Source organism: Nycticebus coucang, chromosome 14 (assembly GCF_027406575.1).
Source record: "Nycticebus coucang isolate mNycCou1 chromosome 14, mNycCou1.pri, whole genome shotgun sequence".
Classification (NCBI taxonomy): Eukaryota; Metazoa; Chordata; class Mammalia; order Primates; family Lorisidae; genus Nycticebus; species Nycticebus coucang.
In genome coordinates, this window is record NC_069793.1 from 72148106 (window position 1) to 72171545 (window position 23440).

Below are 23440 nucleotides of genomic sequence, written 5' to 3' on the forward strand. Positions count from 1 at the left end.
GGACTGGCTTGCTTGCTTTGCCACTGAAAGGAAGTCAGTTCACTTCTAGACCTTGGCCTTGCATTCCTCTTCCTCTCTCAGTCTCAGTGCCTGAGGTCCCAGCATGCCTCCGAGCTGAGGTCCCTGAGTCGGACCCATAGCTGGGAATAGGCTGAGTGAAAGAGCTACACTTCTGAGCCCTGCCTCTCTCTGATGGTCTCAGAAATGCTAGGGGTTTTGGGTGATAGCCTGCTTCTCAGAGGCTGTTAAATGAAATCCCAGACAAACTGTCAAGACTGTGGTAGAACATATGGGGTATAGGAGAACATAGGGTTTTGTCATTCAGGGACAGGTACCAAGTCAGGTCTGCCTCCCATCAGAAATCTACTCTGGAGAAATGCCACTGGGTTCTTCCCTAACAAGGATCCTGGCTGACAGCAGCTGGCAAGAATGCTGCCTTTTTTCTTCCTCAAATAATGATTTCACAATCTAAACCTGGCTCTCTGGGGGTGAGGGTATTTGCTGAACCTGGAAGGAGCAGTGTTGGGAGCTCTTTTTAACACCATTGCCACCACCATCATGTAATTAGCAAGCATGTTTTTGTGGGGCAGGTACTAGGTTGTGGCTTATGTTCTTCCCCCACCCCATTTAATTCTCCTGGCAACCCAAAGACAGACATCATCACCCTAATCTTACAGATGAGGAACTGGAACTCAGATAAGGAATTTAGGGATTTTCCCAAAGTCATATATCTAGAAAGTGGATGCAACAGCCTCTCAATCCAAGTCTGTCTGACTCCAAGGCCTGTGCAATTTTTCATTGTGACATGCTGTCGCTATAAAAGCCACCGTTTAGTAATCACCTAGTATGTACCAAGCCTTGGGCTAGATGCTTTATTTTAGTTAATTATTTTAACAGTTTTCATAAAAGAGTTACCATTATCGCCAATTTTAACTGGAGTGCCTACACAAAGGTTGAATCATTTCCCTAAAGTCACACACACCTTGGGAGAGGTAAAGCTAGGACTGGAACTCCAGATACTTTCTATTAAACCATACTCCTTCACACAGAAGGAAAGCAGGCAGTAAGTCAAACTGCGTAGCTGATTTCACTTTACCCCACTGTGCAAAGGAACGCTGTCTTCCCCGCTCAAATCGAGCTCATGGAATACCAAGTAGGGACTCTGAAGAGAAAAACATCTGCTGCCTCGTGCTTCTAGGTTTCTGGTCACTTGGGCTTATTTTACACAGAAATCTGTTTGGGGATCCTTCCTAATAGACAGCTGTTCCTTCTGAATCTAGATCAGTAGGGAGCAGGGACATGATAATTCACTCAAATGTTAGGTAAAAGGAATTTTTACAATAACATTTGGAAGCTAACATTATCTATGCATTTGTAGAGCAAATATTCCTGGTTCTGTCGCAAATGTTATAGGTTTGGAGAAGTGAATGGTCCTGCTTTCAAAGTGTATGTCATTAACCAAAGGTGACCGATACATAAACAAGGAGCTGCAAGCTGACTTGCTTTTGTGAGCTATCTGTAATGTGATTTTTTTATTTTTTATTATTAAATCTTAGCTGTGTACATTAAGGCGATCATGGGGCACCATATACTGCTTTTATAGACCGTTTGACACATTTTCATCACACTGGCTAACATAGCCTTTCTGGCATTTTCTTAGTTATCGTGTTAAGACATTTATATTCTACATTTACTAAGTGTCATAGGTACCCTTGTAAGATGCACCGCAGGTGTAATCCCACCAATCACCCTCTCTCCACCTATCCTTTCCCCTTCCTACCCTCCCTCCCCCCTTCCCCCTATTCTTAGGTTATAACTGGGTTATAGCTTTCATGTGAAAGCCAAAAATTAGTTTCATAGTAGGGCTGAGTACAATGCATACTTTTTCTTCCATTTTTGAGATACTTTATCAAGAAGAATATGTTCCAGCTCCATCCATGTAAACATGAAAGAGGTAAAGTCTCCATCTTTCTTTAAGGTTGCATAGTATTCCATGGTGTACATATACCACAATTAATCTATTCGTGGATCGACGGGCACTTGGGCTTTTTCCATGATTTAGCAATTATGAATTGGGCTGCAATAAACATTCTGGTACAAATAGCTTTGTTATAATGTGATTTTTGGTCTTCTGGGTATATACCTAGTAGAGGAATTATAGGATTTTTTTTTTCTTTTTGTGGTTTTTTGGCCGGGGCTGGGTTTGAACCCACCACCTCTGGCATATGGGACTGGCGCCCTACTCCCTGAGCCACAGGTGCCGCCCGGAATTATAGGATTGAATGGCAGATCTATTTTTAGATCTCTAAGTGTTCTCCAAACATCTTTCCAAAAGGAATGTATTAATTTGCATTCCCACCAGCAGTGTGGAAGTGTTCCCTTTTCTCCACATCCACGCCACCATCTCTGATCTTGGGATTTTGTGATATGGGCTAATCTTACTGGAGTTAGATGACATCTCAAAGTAGTTTTGATTTGCAATTCTCTGATGATTAAAGATGATGAGCATTGTTTCATATGTCTGTAGGCCGTGTGCCTGTCTTCTTCAGAGAAGTTTCTCTTCAAGTCCCTTGCCCAGCCTGCGATGGGATCACTTGTTCTTTTCTTGCTTATACGTTTGAGTTCTCTGTGGATTCTGGTTATTAAACCTTTGTCAGAGACACAACCTGCAAATATCTTCTCCCATTGTGAGGGCTGTCTGCTTGCTTTACTTACTGTGTTCTTGGCTGTGCAGAAACTTTTTAGTTTGATCAGGTCCCAGTAGTGTATTTTTGAAGCTGCTTCAGTTGCCCAGGGGGTCCTCCTCATAAAATACTTGCCCAGACCGATTTCTTCAAGGGTTTTCCCTGCATTCTCTTCTAGTATTTTTATAGTTTCATGTCTTAAGTTTAAATCTTTAATCCAGTGAGAGTCTATCTTAGTTAATGGTGAAAGGTGTGGGTTCAGTTTCAGTCTTCTACAGGTTGCCAGCCAGTTCCCCCAGCACCATTTGTTAAATAGGAAATCTTTTCCTCACTAAATGTTTTTAATTGGCTTGTCAAAGATCAAATAACCGTAAGTAGCTGGATTCATCTCTTGGTTCTCTATTCTGTTCCAGACATCTACTTCTCTGTTTTTGTGCCAGTACCATGCTGTTTTGATCACTATCGATTTATAGTACAGTCTGACGTCCGGTAGTGTGATTCCTCCTGCTTTGTTTTTATTTCTGAGTAATGTCTTGGCTATTCGAGGTTTTTTTCTGATTCCATATAAAACAATGTATTATTTTTTCAAGATCTTTAAAGTATGACAGTGGAGCTTTAATAGAGATTGAATTAAAATTGCATATTGCTTTGGGTAGTATAGACATTTTAACAATGTTGATTCTTCCCAGCCATGAGCATGGTATGTTTTTCCATTTGTTAACATTTTCAGCTATTTATTTTCTTAGAGTTTCATCGTTCTCTTTATAGAGATCTTTCATGTCCTTCGTTAGATAAACTCCCAAATATTTCATCTTCTTTGGCACTACTGTGAATGGAATAGAGCCCTTAACTGTTTTTTCAGCTTGACTATTGTTGGTATATATAAAGGCTACCGATTCATGAGTGTTGATTTTGTAACGTGAGATGCTGCTATATTCCTTGATCACTTCTAAGAGTTTTGTAGTAGAATCCCTGGTGTTTTCCAGATATACAATCATATCATCTGCGAAGAGCGAAAGTTTGATCTCTTCTGACCCTATATGGATACCTTTGATCGCCTTTTCTTCCCTAATTATGGTGGCTAAAACTTCCATTACAATGTTAAAGAGCAGTGGAGACAATGGGCAGCCTTGTCTGGTTCCTGATCTGAGTGGAAATGATTTCAATTTAACTCCATTCAATATGATATTGGCTGTGGGTTTGCTGCACATGGCCTCTATCAGTTTAAGAAATATCCCTTCTATACCAATTTTCTTAAGTGTTCTGATCATGAAGGGATGCTGGATATTATCAAAAGCTTTTTCTGCATCCATTGAGAGAACCATATGGTCTTTGTTTTTTAATTTGTTATGTGCTGAATTACATTTATAGATTTACGTATATTGAACCAGCCTTGAGACCCTGGGATAAAACCAACTGGGTCATGATGTATAATTTGTTTGATGTGTTGCTGGATTCTGTTTGTTAGGATCTTATTGAATATTTTTGCATCTATATTCATTAGTGATATTGGTCTATAATTTTCTTTTCTTGTTGGGTCTTTTCCTGGTTTGGGGATCAGGGTGATGTTTGCTTCATAGAACGTGTTGGGTAGTCTTCCTTCTTTTTCTACATTTTGGAACAGGTTGAGTAATATAGGTACTAGTTCCTCTTTAAAGGTTTGGTAGAATTCTGACATGAAGTCATCTGGTCCCGGGCTTTTCTTTTTAGGGAGATTTTGTATGGTTGATGTTATTTCAGAACTTGATATTGGCCTGTTCAACATTTCCACTTGATTCTGGCTAAGTCTTGGAAGGTGATGTGCTTCCAAGTATTGGTCAAATTCCTTCAGATTTTCATATTTCTGAGAATGAAGTTTCTTGTAATATTCATTAAGGATTTTTTGAATTTCTGAGGAGTCTGTTGTTATTTCATCTTTGTCATTTCTGATTGATGAGATTAGAGATTTTACTCTTTTTTTCTTGGTTAGGTTAGCCAAAGGTTTAACCATTTTATTGACCTTTTCAAAAAAACAACCTTTTGATTTATTGATCTGTTGTATAATTCTTTTGTTTTCAATTTCATTTAATTCTGCTGTAATTTTGGTAATTTCTTTTCTTCTACTGGGTTTGGGGTTGGAATGTTCTTCCTTTTCCAGTTGCTTGAGATGTCCCAGTAAGTTGTTAACTTCCTCTCTTTCTGTTGTCTTGAGGAAGGCTTGCAGTGCTATAAATTTCCCTCTTAGGACTGCCTTTGTGGTATCCCAGAGGTTCTGATAATTCGTGTCTTCATTGTTGTTTTGTTCCAAAAATTTGGCAATTTCTTTCTTAATCTCATCTCTGACCCAGTTATCATTCAGCATAAGGTTATTTAACTTCTATGTTTTTGTATGAGTATGCAGATTCCTGTTGTTACCGAGTTCAGCTTTTATTCCATGGTGGTTCCGAAAAGATGCAAGGAATAATTTCTATTCCTTTAAATTTACTGAGGTTAGACTTGTGACCTAAGATGTGATCGATTTTGGAGTATGTTCTGTGGGCTGATGAGAAGTATGTGTATTCAGTTTTGTTGGGATGAAATGTTCTGTAGATGTCTGCTAAATCCAAATGTTGGATGGTTAGGTTTAAATCTAAAATTTCTTTGCTCAGCTTCTTATTGGAGGATCTATCCAATACTGCCAAAGGAGTGTTGAAATCTTCGACTATTATGGAGCTGGAGGAAATCAAGTTGCTCATATCTGTTAGACTTTCTCTTATAAATTGAGGTGCATTCTGGTTGGGTGCCTAAATATTAATAATTTAAATCTCATCATATTGAGTATTACCCTTAATGTGATTTTTAGTAGGTAATCTAACCTCTCCAGACTCTGAATCCTCAGTACAAACTTCAGTAAAAGAGATAATGTACCCATCCTCCTTCCTTCCCTCCCTCCATTTCTTTGTTTCCTAAGACAATTTACATATGTATATGTCTTAGCAACTACTAAGTGCTGCTAAAATGAGGAACACTGCAGAGCTTTCCTGGAGACTCAGTTTAGAGGGGTTGACAGACATTTACATGATTCACTATAGTAAGCCACTTGTCCTGAGCTATGTACCCAGGAGTGGCAGTGTTTGGAGCCCCTAGTGGCCTGTCTTGGAGACCTATGACTCCTTGATTGGTGAGGGTTCATCCCCACCCACCACTGGCACAGGCTCTGCAAATTCCACGCTTTGCTAGGACCTTGAGGTGAGTCGGACCTACTGGCGCAACAACACTGACATGCCATGAGGTTCATAGTGCTTAAGCAGCAAGCTCAGGAAGTGACCACGAGGACATATACGGGCTGTGTCCTGCTGGCACTCATCAGCCTGCCCTGGCAAGGGTACCTGGGAAACATAACAGCCGCAGGCAGCCAACAAGCTATAGCCCTAACTAGACTCCATAATGGGCCAGTAAAGAAAGGCTGAGCTAGTAATGTTTTCCTTGATAGGAATATTATTTATATCTCCAGTCTTTAAAAGAACTCATGCCACAAGAAAGCCCGCAAGCATGCATTCATAAAATCATACAACTGAAGAGAATAGCAGGACACTTTACTACCCAGAGACAACCCCAGAGCGGGTTTTCCTCACTCCATTTCTGCTCATGGCTCTGTTACTTGATTAGTCTTGTGAATTTGGGAAAATCTCTTAATAATCTCTCAGCTTCTCAGTATTCTTGGGGTCATTTGAAGGGACTGTAAAGTACCTTCATCTTCAAAACGTACAAATTTGAATGCCTATTGGTCCCTTCCAGTCCATTGAGGTGACAAAAAGGGGACAGTTATAGTATGATAGGGCAGAAGTGTGTCCCAGTGTACTCTGGAACACAGAGAGAAGTACTCCTGGGCAGGGGGGAAGGCCAAGGCATAAGGACCAAGTCTTAAAAATAAGAAATAGTTAACCAGGTAAGGCAGGGAAGGTGCTCCAGAGAGAGGGAAGGGCTCGTGCAGAGACCCAGGGGCACAGAAGAGCACGGAGCCCACACTCAGGAGGCCCTCTTACTGCTGGGTTTCTCCCATCTCACTTTCCCACCTTGTCATTGCTCCTCGCAAGGATGGGCTCTGCAGTGTGAAAGGCCTGCACATGTGCCCCCTGCTCTGTCTCACACTTCCTGCCAAGTCCCTCCTCAGCCTGCTCAGTCACACTCTAGAGATGAGAGTGGCCACCTCTCCAGTCCCTGCTCTTTCCCTGTGTGTTCTCCTTGGGCACATTTGGTTCTCATGACCTCCACTACTGCTTTCTTGTTGATGGCTCCCAAATCAAGAATTCTAGGCCTTAACTTCTTTAGGAACTGAGGAAATCCTTAATTGCAAATAGGCATTTCCTCCTGGGTGTCCTAGGAGGCATATGTCCTCCTACTGAGGCATATCCCTTCCTCACCCTTATGAGGCCATGCCTTGTTCCCAGTGCTACTTCTGCTCTCAGGTCCTCATCCTGGTGAAAGCACCACCATTACCCATCCAGGCAGCAGACACCTCTCCCCAGCATCCCTTGGACTCATTCAATTATTAAGTCTTGCTGATTTCCTCCTAAATAGAACTTGAAAATGCCCTTCACCCTTTCCATGCCTCAGCACTACCTTGCTCTCCCCTTAGGCAAGGGTTCTCTAGCACAGAGGTCACTAACATGGAAAGTACACAGTCCATACTACTGAATTAACTGTGCTTTGAGAGAAAGCTCTACACACATGAGGCATCATTACATTGGAAGACATTCCAAAAATATTATTATAAATCCCTCCTCTTGGATACCATGTCCTGGTTCACTGCCCTGATCTGGGGTCAAGGAAATAGCTGGGGTGTAGCTATCTTTGGCTGGTTCCTGGGCCCTTTTGTGCCTCTGGGTCTCTGCACAAGCTCTTCCCTCTCCCTGGAGCACCTTCCCTGCCTTGCCTAGTTAACTATTCTCATCTTTAAGACTTGGTCCTTACTCCTTGGCCTTCCTCTGACCCAAGAATACCTCTCTCTGCATCCCAGAGTATCCTGGGGGCACATTTCTGCCCTATTATACTATAACTATGCCCTTTTTGTCATCCTAGTGGACTGTGAGTGTCCAATAGGCAGGAACTATGCTCTAGTCATCTCTGCCATCCTAGCACAAAGCAGACCTCAGTTAAAAACTGTCCAATGACTGATGCAATGAAAAAAGGAAGAATATGTTGACATGTATCCTGGGACACCAGCGTTAACCCTCTACCCCCAGTCTTCTGGATGTCAGCTCAGAGGGTATATGGTGTCAAAGCCTTTCAGCTCATCTTAGAACTGCAGGATCATTTAAGAGCTTACTGCAAAATGGGTATTGATCCAAGATTCCCTTTGGACCTTTGATTTCTCACTCTTTCCATCTGTCACCCAGTGGGAGCAACACAATTTTGCTCATAAAAATTCCAAAGCCTTGGATAGCAATTTCATAACTATGTATAGCTGAGGCTGCTTCTCTGCCTCTCCTGATAGCCTGTCAGGAGCCTTTGATGCTTACCCTCTGGCCTCCTCCCACCCCTACCCACCCAAACGTGGCCCTGAAGAGCCCTGGCTGGAGCTGAGGCCCTTGGACTCACCCTCCATCAAAGGGGTTCTCCCCAGGGATGATGTGCGTGCTGTCCCTGCCCACGAGGAACTTGATTCGGTCATAGAAGGAGTGTAGGTTCTGTTGGGACACAGGCACCTGTGTCTCCTGGATGATGTCCAGTGGGTCGGGGGAGCCCAGGCACAGTGGGTTGACATGACAGAGGGGCTGGAGGCAGCAGTCAGGGTCCATGCAGTCCACCAAGCCATCTGCAGGGGTGACAGAGCATGTGGTTTATGTTGTTATGTCCAACCAGCCATGTTTATCCAGGATGCCTTCATTCATTTCTTCCCTATTTTTCACTCACTGAAAAACTTTGTTAAATGCTGATATAAGCCAAGGACTTTGCTGGGCACCAAAGAAATCCGAGAGACTGAGATCTGGTCCCAGCCCACCAGTCTAGGAGGGAGACAGAGAAGTGAGTGTGTAATGTCTGTACTGCATTTTTTCCCTTCTAAACAGCAAGTAGGAAGGCCCAGAAGTGAGATAACACGCAGACATCTGAGTTGCTAATTTGAATGCTGCTGCTCAGAGGCCACTGGAATTGCAAAGCAAGCTGCTGCTGGGGCCGGCAGGGGCACACCACGCTGGGCCCTGTGGCCAGATCAGGGAGTTGGAATTTCACCCTCAGGACAGTGGGAACCACTGAAGGACTTGACACAGGCAATGACTTCCTCTGGTGTGCATTTTTGAAACTGAAAAGAAAGCTGGGGGCCATTGGGGCTATGACTGAGGTTATACAAGTGAAAAATAAAGGTTAATGAGACTAGTGTAGTAGCAGCAGAGATTGAGAAGTAGGTGGTTTTGAGAGGCATTTAGGAGGTGAAACTGTTAAGCCCTGGTAACTGCCTGGCTTTGGGGGTGAGGAAGAGGCTTGGGTGCTGCAGGGTGATTCTGTGGCCTGGGGCTCAGCCCTCAGCTCTTTGGAGGCCTTCTTTGCCTTTGGTGATGGGGCTACAAGGATGTTGGTGCTTTCTGAGTTTGTTGGATGGTTTCAGAACTCTGATGAAATTGCCATTAGCAAGGAATTCTTACCACATGACTAGGTTTCTTCAGGACTAAAAATTGTATTAAAGCTCCACTATATTCCCAAAGTGCAAAGAAAGAAATTCCACCAGATTACAGATTTTTGGTCTCATTCTCTACAAATACTTATATTATTATTATTATTAAATCATAGCTGTGTACATCAGTGCAATCATGGGGTATAATGTGCTGGTTTTATATACAATCTGACACATTTTCATCAAACTGGTTAGCATAGCCTTCACAGCATTTTCTTACTGTGTAAAGACATTTATGTTCTACATTTAGTAAATTTCACATGTACCCTTGTAAGATGCCCACAAATACTTTTATAGGTACCTATAGAACACCTCACAGTGGGCAGCACCCAGAGTAGTGGGCAGGAGAAGCCTAGGGGTACAGTCTCTGTGCTTTGTAGGCAGAGAATAGTCTAATGGTGTATATTCCTGCCTGAGTTTGAATTCTAGCTCTACCATTTGTTAGCTGTGTGACTTTAGGCAAACTTTCTCACCACCCTGGAAGCACAAATCAGTTCTGGTCATCTCTGTCGCATCCCTAGCACTGAAGAGAGGTGTTTAAAACATTACTGTTAAATAAATGAATGAATGAGAACTAAATGTGTTAATTAACAAATGAAGCAGGGGATGAGACCAACTGCCAGTCCATAAAAGCCAGAAAACCATTACCTTCATTCCACTCAAGGAAGCAGTGTAGCATGGTGACAAAGTCATGATGCTCCTGGCTGAAGTTCAAGACTCCTGACAGTGGCCCTGGGCGCACTCCTGTACTCAATCTCTCTGAGCCCTGGTCTCCTCATCAGTCACATAGGCACTGATGCCCTCACCTTCCTCTGTCCCCATGGGTCTACAGTATAAGATGCTCCCTACCACGGTACCGTGTGTGCCCTAGCAAGAGTTGGTGCAGCCCTAATCTTTCTTACCAGCTGTGTGGCCTCAGGTGAGCTACTTGACTGCCCCGAAACCCCTTTTTTCTTTAATAAATTAACAAGAAAAAAGCCTTGTCTTTCTCTCCCAGTTCTGCATGGTTCCCAAGAGCTAATAGTTTCCACAAAGGCAGCCCAGTGATAAAGAGTATGGATCCCAGAAATAGACCATCTGGGGTCAGATCCTGGCTCTGAAATCTACTACTGTGTGAAGTTATTTAACTCTCTGGCCTAAGTTTACCAGATCTCTTAAAGGGGAATAGTAAGAGTATGTTATCTATGTAATAAATGTAAGTATTTCTTATACAGGTAAAAATAGAGCACTATGTCCCCAAATCTAGCACAGCCTCTGACACGTGGTAACTGGTACACGGTGCCTAATAAGGAGTAGTTTCCCTTCCTGACCCTGACCCTAGAAGATGGTTCACCAAAATGAAAGGCCTTTGCTCACCTGCCAGGTTCACTCAGACATGTGGGTGGAAGGCCTTTCTCACCCCCATGTTTTTCTGGGTCTAAACTTGTGGCTTCTGTCCCAGCTCCCCGATACAACTGTCTAGCAAGGCCCCGTCTTCTTCTGCAGTCAGTAGGCTCCATCACACACTCTCGTGCTACCCCAGTCAGACATTGCTTAAACACATAATTACAGCCCCAGCTGAGGGTTCTTTGCATTCTGCTATTGACATTAGCATGACAGAGTCAGCTACCGCATCCATAACTCTGCAGAAATGCTCCATTATTCAATCCCAGCGAGCAGGGACGTTGACCATTAAATCAGCTAGCACAATTGCAGGGCCGTGAAAAGTCATGGCTAATGTGAAATTTTATTAGCTCTTGCCTGCTCTTGTTTACCACCGAAGCAGTCCCTGGAAGCCAGTCTTTTACCTCTTTATAAATGCTCTGTTCTCTGGCACCTGGAAAGAACTGCTTCCTGCTGAGGATGGATGTCTGCTCTCTGGCTCTGGCAGGAGGTCAGCCAGGAACGATGCTTGTTATTAGTAATATCTATATCAAACTGATGATGATGATGACACATGCAGCATTATGGAGTGCCAGGCATGGTGCTGAATATTTTACAAGGAACATGACATTGAATCCTCCCAACCTTATGAAGTAACCACTCTCATCACCCTCATTTTAGAAAAAAGCAGCCAGTAACTTAATGAAGGTCACATAGCCAAAAGGGAAGAAGCTGACTCAGAATTCAAAGTCGGTTCTTTCTGAGTTATGAAATGTTCTTTGAGCTCGGAAGAGACTTTTAGGAACTCCCTCTTAAGCAGAAACATGAATTTATGATACTTACTGAAATAACACTCTTCCATGCTCTTCAGACTCCTGGGCAAGCCCTCATCACAGCTTTTCTCTCCCCAGTGTTATAATTTTGATTTTCTCTCTGTCCCCCTCCCCAGACAATGAGAGACCAGGGGCTCTGACTCATTTCGGTGGCCCCGGCCCCAGAACTTGGCCAGCACAGAGGTGTGGAGAATGAGTAGATGACTGACCCATGTCAGGGCTGTCCCACTGATCCAGGATCAGAATCACAGGACGCCAGAGCTCCATGGAGCTTTTCTTCTGTGATCAGTGGCTGAACACACAGTGCTTAAGAGAGCCGTCTCTGTAGGCAAACTGCCTGGATTTGACCCCAATTCTCATGGAATCTGTGTGACCTTATATCGGGTATTCAACTTCTCCAAACCTTAGTTTCTTCATATGTATTAAGGGGAGGGGGAAGAAAGATGGTTCATTCCTTAGATTCCCAAAATCTGCTGCTACAGCCAGGTGTGAAGTACAAAGATTCCTTTGGGCATCTTGTGACAATGAGACAAAGGTTTTCCAGAGAAGAACTTTGAGACTGAGATTCTGTCTCCCAGCATGGGCCCCTGCATGTAGGCATGTAGGACGTACCACGGACCCTTTCCTTAGGATTGGTGTCTTTTACTAGTTCTGAAAAGTTTGGGTGTAAGCTCTTGGAATATTCCTCTCTAGTCTTTTCTTTAGGAATACTACTAAAGGGTTAAACTGGATCTTTTCCTGTCTTTCATATCTCTCAATCTCTTTCTTAATCTCCATCTTTTTATCTGTTTTCCATTCTGATTTATTTTCACAGATTTATATTCTCCTTCACTTATTTTCCCTTCTTTTGTGATTGGCCTGCTGTTTAATTTGTCCTTTGGATCATTCATTTAAATGACTATACTTTAAGATTTCTGGATAGTCTATTTGGAACTCTTCAAAGTATGTCTGTTTCTTTCTTTTTTAAAAGTGTTTCCACTTAAAAAAAATGCCATTTTCTCTCTTTAGTTATTTAAAAACATTCATTTTATAGTCTCTTTTAGATGGTTAACTTCTTGGGGATGGTAATTCTCTGGTATATTGCAGTGCCTGACTCTGGCTTATGGTCAATCATTTCCAGGGTGTTCTATGATATTGATTGTTACTTCTAGGGCAGTTTGCCTCTTTTATGGGAATCTTGTAGGCTGAAATGGTTGAACTAATCCTCCTGAATGGTTTCCTAATGACTTCCGCTTGCCTCCCTAGAGGTACCACTAGTCTGGGACCACTTTTCCAGGTTGACACCTTAGCTGAGAGTTCTAGGACCACTCTGGCACGTAAGTTTGGATTTCAAGACACTTTGAGGTGTAGCCTTGATGTCTCAATGATTTTTATTCCTTCTCTCACATGACTTGCGTCTTGTGAGGGTCCTAGGTTTTGCAGGGCCTCAGTTGCAAGTGCCCACTTTGAATGTGCCTGGTCTCCAGACTCTATGAACATATCGCATCCTAAGAGTCTGTCTTACTGGATTGGATATTCTCCCATCTCCACTAGGGCTGCCATGGCTTTAGCTGGTGTGCCTACTGATCTGGCTTTTGGTTTGTTTTGCTTCTAGAATTTGGGGCTCCCATGAACCCCCTTTTCTTCTTTACTGAATTTAAAAAATAAATTGTACCTTGTGGTCAGAAGGGTGTTGTGATGACCTAGGTGGCCATTTTACTGGAAATCAAAGTCCCAGCAGAAACTCTAAGCTTTAGTTCTTTCCTCTGGAAAGTGAATTAAACCCACTTCATAGAGATGCTATGAGGATTAGGAGAAATCACGGCTGTAAAGCAATTAACAATGATAACTGGCACCTGTGTAAGTACTTGATAAATGGTAGTTATTATTAGCTCCTGTATCCTGATGACAGAGCTGCCCTTTGGCCCTACCCTGACCCCTCCCCATACATGCATCACTGGGCAGCCCTTTTGGGATGCAATGACCTGTAAATTAGTGTAGTAGAAACCTCAGGAGATTTGCAGATTAGAGTCCTCTGAAATGGTGATATCGCATAAACTGTGCTCTTAAGAGAGCCCCGTGGGACTGTGGAATTGTTCACTCTATTCTTCACAGGTTAGAGTGATTAATGCCAGGCCAAGAATTCCATCTGTTTATGTTGAAGCTTCCTAATCATTTATTTAACAAATATTTGCTGAGTGGTAAATGTGGGCAAAACGTCCACCAATATAGGCAATCATACCTAAATGAAATGCATATTTTTAAAATGAGTATAGCTCACAAAATTATTTTCAAAGGTTGCAGTTTACAAGACCGACTTTTGGGTAAAACCTTCATCATATTTTTGGATATAGCATATGGTAGCCTGAAACAGTACATATGGCTGCTCCACAGTAAGGGAGAGCCTTTCACAATTTAATTTTGTTAGGCAGAGATGACAAATTTTAGATGATTCATATTAAAAGGGAAAAAGTATGCTTTGGAGAAGGAAAGTAAATTTGGATATAGATTAGAAACACAGCAACATATAGTTCTTAGAATTTTCCAGTTTGGGGTGGTTTGGAAACATTTACATTTTCCAAACACTTCAAATCTCACTTAATTGTATATTACATATAAATTGGTTGACTTATAAATTGTACATGTTTCATATATTTGTTATTCCCATTGAGAAACCTTCATTATTGCAGCAGAAAAAAAATCAGGAAAATAGGGAGAATTGGCCTTTATTTCCTTCCAAATTTTAGTAATTCCCCCAATTCTTAAACTCCAACTTTTGGGAAAGAAAAGAACATCTTTCCCCCAAGAATTTCCTCTGTCCTGGACATTCTGGAGATTCCTCCATTCCCTTTATGTGGCAAAAGTTTAAAGGGGCAGAAGAAAATGTCGGGAAGTCCACATGGGCTCTAGAGCAGTGGTTCTCAGCCTTCCTAATGCCGTGGCCCTTTAATACAGTTCCTGTGGTTGGGCGGCGCCTGTGGCTCAGCGGGTAGGGCGCCGGTCCCATATGCCGGAGGTGGTGGGTTCAGACCCAGCCCCGGCCAAATTAAAAAAAAAAAAAAAAAAAAAAAAATACAGTTCCTGTGGGTCGTGACCCACAGGTTGAGAACCGCTGCTGTAGAGGATGGGGGGAGGGGGGAAGCAATGCCATACTCGAGTGGCTCTGATGGGGAATGGGGGACAAAGAAAAGAAAAGGGAGAGGAAAGGGTGGCACTCAGTGACACATTCAGAGCGGTTCACATGCTCCCGACTGCAGCTGGAAGCACCCTGGTGTTCAGTGTTGCTCTACACAGAACCCCTGCTTCTAACATTTCCCTTTCTGTTCCCACACTCTCACATCCCTCTTCCATGCCTGCCTTGTGGGGTGTCCACCGACCTGGAGAACTAGGGAAGGGGTGTGCGGGAGAAAGAAATCCGAGCTGGACACCCGAAGACCCGGTTCCTGCCCTGGAGCTGTCACTCTCTAAACCCCTCCTTCATATGCTTAAGACACAATTTACTCATGTAAAACTGAGATAATAAGCTCTGCCAGCCTTTCAGGATTGCTGTAAGGTTCCTGGGTTGTGCAGAGTACACGAGTAAGTCCACGAAGGAAATTTTAGTGTCTTTCCCATGCTGGTGGCTGTTCCAGGGAGCCCCCTTGGCACACAGATGCTGGACGGTTGGAATGAGCTCTGCTGGCTGCCGAGCGCTTCGTTGAGAGAACACTTGCTTGCATCCTGACTAGAAGCAGCTCCTCATTCGTTGTGAGATCTTAACAGCAGCCAGTAAGTAGAGGGACTTTGGGAGCCTCATTGCCCTCTCTCATGCCAGTGCCCTCAAGGGGAGGAGGGGAGATTGGGCAGGCTAAGCTGTCGGGCGCCTGACAGCCACCCTGTGGTCTTTGCGTGCTGCGGGCCATCTCCCTGGCTGGCCTGTGGGCACTTGCACAGGAAGTAGGAAGCATGTAGGAGTGTTCTATTAAAGGGCAGGCTCAGCTAACCTCCTCATCTTTATGAGCTAGGTGGACACCACAACACTCTAGCCTGGGCAACAGAGTCAGACTCTGTCTCAAAAAAAAAAAAACAACCCAAAATAATTCACACAATTGTTCATTTGTGATTTTCCTGACATCATACTGCTAGTGAAGGGGCAGAGCTGGGAATCTGGTCCCTAATCTTTCTCCATACCCACCTATTAGGCACTATTCCACAGCACAGCTCTTTCTATCAGTGCTCTGGATATTCTGATTCCCCCAGTCTGCCCCACCTCCGGGGGGACAGGAAGCATCTTGCTTATTTCTGTATCTCAAATGTGCAGCACATTGCCCTGCACACATTTATTGAACAAATAAACAATTGTGTGAATTATTTTTTTTTTTTTTTTTTTTTTGAGACAGAGTCTAACTCTGTTGCCCAGGCTAGGTGTTGTGGTGTCCACCTAGCTCACAGCAACCTCACACTTCTGGATTAAAGCGATTCTCCTGCCTCCGCCTCCCAAGGAGCTGGGAATACAGGCAGCTGCCACAACGCCCAGCTAGTTTTTCTATTTTTGGTAGAGACAGGGTCTCGCACTTGCTCAGAGCGGTCTTGAACTCCTGCACTCAAGCAATCCTCCCACCTTCACATCCCAGAATGCTAGGATTACAGTCATGAGCCATCACACCTGGCCATGAGAATTATTTTGTGGGGATCTCAAATCAAAGAGCTTGGTCAGTTTGGGAGGGCCATGGGTGTGATGGAAGTCATGCTGCAGGAGGAGCTCATCCCTCTCCTTAGAAGGAGGCACAGGGGACCGGCCTGTTCATGTGCATCCCGTACCTGTAATGAGGCTGGCAGGCCTGCGCTAGGCACTGATGTGCAGGAATAAAACAGAGTCCTGCTTCCAAAGGGTTCAGTGGAGTGGGTCATCCAGAGGCAGAGACAGCTGAGGAGGACAGCAGCGAGGACTGTGGGAGCCCAAGCATGTGCACCCAACTCGGGCTGGGGGTTGGGATGATTCCAGAAAGAGAGAATGAATGCTTAACCCAAGCAGAAGGATAGACACAGATGTGACCAAAGGAGAACAGGGATGTGGGCTGGGGGAGGTCTGGGGAGTCTGTGGACTGTCTGTACGGTAGCTGTTTGCATGGTTGCTTAAACTGACAGCCCCACGGACATCGGTCTCGCTGCAGACTCAACTCTTCCTCTGGCTTGACGACCCATCAGTCAACCTCATCTGCCCCTTGTCTGCAGTCTGGCTACAGGACTGTTTGAGGACAGGCTGCCGGCAACACCTGGGGAGGCTCGGTGGTGGAGGGTGGAACATGCCTCCTTCTATACACATGGGGAGATGTTTTTGTCTCTTGCTATAATAAATTCTGTTCATTCTTCCAAAAGGCTTGCAAAATCTTTATCTGCGCCTTACAACATGAGATTTTTAAAGGTCAGTTTCTCTCTTGTCTCTTATCATGAGAAATAAGGTTTAGAGATTGTCTGAAGGGTGACCACATTCTAGGGCTTTATGTGAAATCTCCATCCCAGGTGGGGAGGAGAAGGAAGGACAGAGAGCCTTGTCTCTCGAGTTTTCCTGAGATTCCTCCTTCTAGGTTGCATCTTTCAATTATCTATTGCAACCCATGTTTGTTTTTCATGGGGCTGAGAGCATTGAAAGAGATGATCATACCTTGAAATTGCTTAAATATCCTTTATCAAAAGAAGCCAGGTTGTTTAAATTCCAGTAGAGTTTTTATTCTGGTTTCTTTTTAAACACAGGTTCTGATCTAATCGTAGCTCTCCCATGGATTCCTGTGTAACTTTGGGCAAATCATTTTAGCTCACCGAGCCTTAGTTTCCCTGCTTGTGAATCTGCTTTGTATGTCTGTTGTGTGAGTGAAAGATCATGTCCACAGAGTGTCTAGCACAGTGCCTGGCACTGAGGAATGCTCTCAATGGTTGCTACTGTTTTCTTTATGTACATTTGGATTCTTCTCATTTGAGCAATGAACATGTAACAATTTGGAACACAGATTTTAATAAAGAAAATGAAAAAAGTAAAAACACATTATTGCATGGAGAAATACATCAAAACCTTAAATGACAAAAGTAGAATATGAAATTTTATAGAAAATTATATAAATTTTATATTTATAAAAATACAGTAGAACCTCCATAGTTGACCACCTCCCTACATTGACCACCTCCTTAAGTTGACCTAATTTTCATAGACCAGACATACACCCCATGTGCTCAATGCAAATTCCTGATGTTGACCACCTTTGTAAGTTGTCCCTTGGGTGGTCACCTCATAGATGTTCTACTGTAATTATTTACATATGAATATTACCTTTGCAATAAAGACCATGCTTCTGTGATTGCAGGTAGAAGGGAGAGGACAGATCACAGACATTTGCAGGTGAGGAACTGTCTTAGAGATATTGAGTAACTCACTCAAGGTCACACAGTCAGCAAATGGGGGAGCCAGGAGTTGAACCCAGACAATCTGGGCATAGATCCTACACTCACTGTGCTGTGTTGCCTCTTGGGCACCTTAAATAAACGTATAATCCTGACAGTGGCCTTGTGAGGGGGCTTTGCTGCCCTCATTTAACTAATAGTCACTTAGCGTCTTTGGGACACAGACTTACCATCTTTGAAATGGACATGAAATGAACATCCCCATAAGAGGATCAGTGAGTATAAAATGAGAAGATTGAGTGTGACTATACTTCATCATGGGCTTTGCAAAGTGTGAAGTAGGAATAGGGCACACTGAGGGCTACATCAGGTACATCAGGGTCCCATTGCCCTCCCACTGGGCCCTGTCCCCATCCAGTGCCCAGGATGAAATCTGGATGACTTGGGAAGCCCCAGCAGTAGCAGGGGCCTGGCAATCACAGAGTCACCTTCAGGATCTGCTTCCTGCCTTTAAATCTAGACAATAATCATACCTGAAAACAAAAACCAACCAATAAAGCTACTTCTAACTCAGACATATTGTGTAGCTTTTTTTTTTTTTTTTTTTGGTCTCAGTTTAAAAACACTGCTGTAGCATTCATAATGAACCTTGAAATTCAAGTTTAACTTCAAAAGGTTGCGTTAAGCCTAGCAAATTTTGAAAGAAGAGAAACGGGGGTTCTCAGATAACCTGAAAGGCCACAGTGGTCGACAGCAGAGCCACATGTCTTAGGTCTGGGCACAGTGGAAAGCTTTAACGGGGCCAGACCTCACAGACCCTGGCAGTTTCTACCACTGGCCAGCTGAGTCACTGGACAAAACACTTGGCAACTCCCCATTTCCTTATCCTAAGGGAACAGCAAGGAGATAAAAATACCACACACTTCACAGTGCCATTGAGTGGATGTGCAATTGCTTTGCAAACGTAAAACGACATCCCAGTCACTACCTACTCTAGGAGGCTTTGTGGGACTGCTACAGCCTGTCTAGGTCTGAGCACCAGTACTCACACCAATTTCTAGGAGAAGTCACGAGGAGAAGGCGGTAGCATTCTGGGTTGACAAGGCCATGTGGAATGGCTCAAGAGTCTGGGGTCCTAGTCCAGGCCATACAAAGACTTCCTGGGTGACTGTGCCAGGCATGCAGTCACCTCCCCTCCCTGGTTTGTGGGTCTGTAAACACGCAGGTGAGGGAACTGGAGTGGATGTCCTGTGACAGCCCTCCCAATCCTGTCACTCGATATCAAGCTCTGTTGATTCCATCTCAAGCCCTGTGATAGTTGTCAAGAACAGCCACTCAGTGGGACTCTAGCCCTGCTCCCCTCCCCTGCATTACCCTCCTGGGTAATGCCTCATCCTCTCCATGGCTAAACTAAAGGCACTTACTTAATTCTTCCTCCATTGGATGTAGACATTTGGCCAACATCTTTTTCCAAATGACTGTGAGCCTCCTGAGGGAGAAAGACTGGGCTGTGTTCACTGGTCTTCACATCCCTCAGCAGGAGCCAAAAGTTGTGTGCTTGCCTGCACTGAAAACAGCTCAGCACTAAGCAGGGCTCACCCTGTGCGCTTTGCACACTCTGCTGTTTCTCCCTTCACTAAAACTGTTCCTGTTTGGTTAAGACCCAGAGTGATAAAGAGGCCAGTGAGGAGAAGTCTTGGGCTTTCTGGCACTTGGGGACAGTCCACCCCCTATGGCAAAGCAGGGGTCCTTTGACCTTCCCTTGACTTCCTCCATGGGTGGAGAGCCCATCAAACCGAGGGTATCCTGAGGTGTGACATTTCCTCATTTTCACAGCTCAGAACCCAAGGACAAAAACCCTGAACAACCTGGCCTCTCCTGCTGGTTGTATTTCTAATCATGATGACCTATGGGAGGTCTTCCTGGATGGAGAGGAAGCCCCATGGGACAGGAATGATATCAGTTCCCTGTAGGGAACCCAGACATCTAATACTATTGGCTGAATGAGTGCATGCTCCTTTATCACAGCAGTTACCTGCTGTTCCTGTCTCCCTTTACATGAGAATTTCACAAGGATGGGGACTACGTCTTACCTATCTCAGAAGCCCCCGTACCCAGGACAGGATCAATGCAGTGGAGACACCCAGTTAATATTTGGCAAGTGAATGAATCAACTATGCACAAGCTCATTTCAGACCACAACACGCTTCAAAAATGCAAAAGGTATATTTCTCTACAATTGGAGATTTTCTGGTTGTTTTTTTCTACTTCCTGCTGGCTCATCTGTCGAGCAGCTAGAGGAGGCTCCATTCCCCCGGGGTGTGGATCAACTCTATTTCTTATGACAAGAAGCTCTTTCTCCCATCAGCTGTGGGTCTTTGGGCCTCATGTGCATACTGGTGAGTCCAGGTGCTGGGAGCCTGACTTTGAAGTATGGTAGACAGAGGACACACTGGTAGGATGTTACATGCGAGGGAATAAATGAACTGTGTTGTATTACCTATTCTTGTATGTGAGTTGGGCTGGGGGAGAGGTATACCCTCGCCCCACATTGCCCAAATGACATTCAGTTCTTTTGATGCCCATATGTTCAATAGCTATTTGAAGGCTTTGGCTAAGACCCCGGACTCTTGAGAAGGGAATGACTTTGTGGTGTGGCTCCTTCCCTTGTCTTCTGTTAACATGAGTGTTAGTCATTGGCACGGTGCCTACACAGGCAAAGAGAAGGGGGACGCTAAGGAAATCGTGCAGATAACCTAGGCTAACTCCGCTTTCCTAGGAAGAGCAAATATAAACACACTTCATCCATCTTTCCCAAAGACAGGGATGCTGATGCCCTTCCCTTGCCCACCTTTGCCCACAATGCTGTCTCTCAATGGAGATCCCTTTCCTTTCCAGGAAACTCCTATCTATGCAAGTGCCACCTTCCTGATGACTATTTTCCTACTCCCACAACAACCAATACATCACTCTGCAGCAGCACTTATCACAGTCCATTAGCACTTAACTTTGAATCTTTCTCCCTCATTTGAGTTCCTGGAGTACAGGAACAGAAATTGCTCATCTCTATGACTGGATAGGGCCTGATTCCAAAGAAAGAGCTCTGGATATTTATAGAGAACAAAAATTAATGAACTCCACAAGTTTCACATTGATAAAGGGGAACTCTAGCCCTGCAACTGTGGCCAAACCCTGAGCTCCTTGCTCACAATTACTTCCCTGGGCTGGGCCTAGTGCATCAGGCCTGCTTACTTCCTGGGGTTAGGCAGCAGGTGGAGGGACTGAAAGCCCACTGTAGGCTACTGGGGCCAGCTCAAGACAAAGGAATCATGGTAGTTACAACACCATACACTTGGCCTTTTGGTTCTTATGGCACTTTGACATTTTAGAATCCCTTTAAGCAGAGATTTACCAAAGGTTATGATGCTGAGTTTCTGTGCTATTGACCTCTGACTCTTTGTAGCATACTAGAAGGTCCTTTGTATAAATATAAGGGAGCCACATAAACACGTTTGGACAAGGTCAACTGTTAGACCATCGTTAGGAAGGAAGTATTTATTCTTTTAATAAGAAGAATATCTTTTTATTCTTCTAATAACCCCCTGAGATTGGTAGAATCAGGAAGCATCAATCCATCTTCGAGGTGGGAAAGTAGAGCAATTACAGTTGTGTTTGTCCAAGTTAATACAACAGAAAAGTGAAGGCTAATTCTATGATTATTATTATTATTGTTTTTAGAGACAAGGTCTTGCTCTGGCTCAGGCTGGTCTTGAACCTGTGAGCTCAGGGCAATCCACCCGCCATAGCCTCACAGAGTGCTAGGAGTCACCATGCCCAGCCCTCTATGACTGATTTTATGACTGAAATTGTCCCTATGGTCCAACTGCCTCATTTTATAAATAGGGAATATGAGGCCCGGAGACACCAGGCAGCTCACCTAAGGGTGCACGGGGAGTCCAAATCTGAGTCAGAATTAGAACCCAGATCTCTCAGCCAATCAATATTCCACAAGACTAGCCCCTTCTTCCTTGGGGTTTGATTGTATAGCACTTGAAAAATCCAAAGCAAAGGAAAATTCTATTGCAAAGGTGTCCCTTGGTGTGTTTAGTGACAGTTACTACCAGAATCAGAGGAGACGAGACCTTGACCAAAGGAAACTCAACCTCCCTCCTGTGGAGAAGCGTTCCTCTGCAGCTCCTGTGATCAGAACTAGATGCTCCTCCAGCAAGGGGAACTTATGACTTTGCCAGCTGACTCATGCCACTGTTGAATTGTTTGAAAATTCTTTCTTCCACATGCCTTCTCCTCTATATTGGCTGCTGGATGGCAATTCATTTCATTTACAGTAGTTAATTTTAGTTAATTCACTGGAACTAGTGAAATGCACACGGACACTTTCCTTAGGCCACATGTACAGTCTCTGAGTGCCCTGCAGGCCCCCCTGACTAGACAATTGGTGTCTGTGCCAGTGGCCTGTTAACTCAGTGATGCCCACCCTCCATGCTGTGCCTGTGGGTACCACAATCCTACCTCCATCGTTGTCTTTGCTGTCACCACAGGCAGTTTCCATAGAAGTGTCACAACCTGCTCCTCTCCAGCCCAGCTGGCAGACACAGTGCCACCCATTCAGGTCCAAGGTGCATCTGCCGTTACCATTGCACAACCCAGGGCAACCCTCTGCAAGAGAAAGTGCACAGAGTCAAGGTCTGACCTCCCAGAGCCAACTGCCATCGTACACATTCCACCTGCCAACTCTCAAAAATGCCTTTACCACCATGATGCCCTCAGCAGCCCCGCGAGGCAGATATCATCTGGAATTGCCGCTTTACAGAGAAAGCAACTGAGGCTCAGAGCGGCAGAAGGACTTCATACTCATCATACTTTGTTGGAATTACTTGTTTAAGTGTTTTCTCTGGTGCACTGCAGGTACCCCCAGACCAGATATCTGGGTTGTGCAGTATCCACATTTCCTAACACTCAAAAAGAGTTCAGGGTGGTGCCTGTGGCTCAAAAGAGTAGGGCACTGGCCAGCCCCATATACCGGAGGTGGCGGATTCGAATCTGGCCCTGGCCAAAAACTGCAAAAAAAAAAAAAAAAAAAAAGAGTTCAGTGTATTTGAGTGAATGTTGTTTCTCAAGTCTCTATCAAACAGAAAAACGAACAAAAGCTTGTTTGTCTTTGAACTGCAAAATACTCCCCTCAGGGAAGTCCTGAGTTTGTATGGTACACGTGTCTGAATTCCTTTTACAGAATCAATATCCATTATACCAGAATGTCAGCCAGATGAGAGCTTGGTTCAGACCTAGATTTTGCCAAGAAACATTCATCTTTTAAAGCAAGTTGTGGTCCAGTGACCTAATCCAACCAAAGGTCTGGTGATGGTATCTTCTGAATTAAAGATCAGAATGAGTGGTTTGAGACAGAATGTGGGCCACTTCCCAGAGAGGGTGTCAGTTTGGAAGAGGTGGTTTAGAGGAAACAAATTGGAAATTATAGGACATTCTTGGTGACTTACAGTGACAGAAGGTGGAATGTTAGAAACATGGACAGACCAGGAAATTGAAAGTCTCTGGAA

The 23440-nt window shown here is 44.2% G+C and overlaps 1 protein-coding gene across 4 annotated transcripts in view; it reads right to left on the reverse strand.

Moving 5' to 3' along the window:
• Positions 1-23440, reverse strand: part of TENM4 (teneurin transmembrane protein 4) — a 799143-nt gene that overhangs the window by 94429 nt on the left and 681274 nt on the right. For all 4 annotated transcript variants that reach the window (XM_053561449.1, XM_053561450.1, XM_053561451.1 and 1 more), the window contains 2 exons: positions 22395-22541; positions 8244-8460 (listed from right to left, as the gene is read on the reverse strand). In XM_053561449.1, the coding sequence (XP_053417424.1) occupies positions 8244-8460; positions 22395-22541 (364 nt within the window). The remainder of the gene's footprint in view (positions 1-8243; positions 8461-22394; positions 22542-23440) is intronic.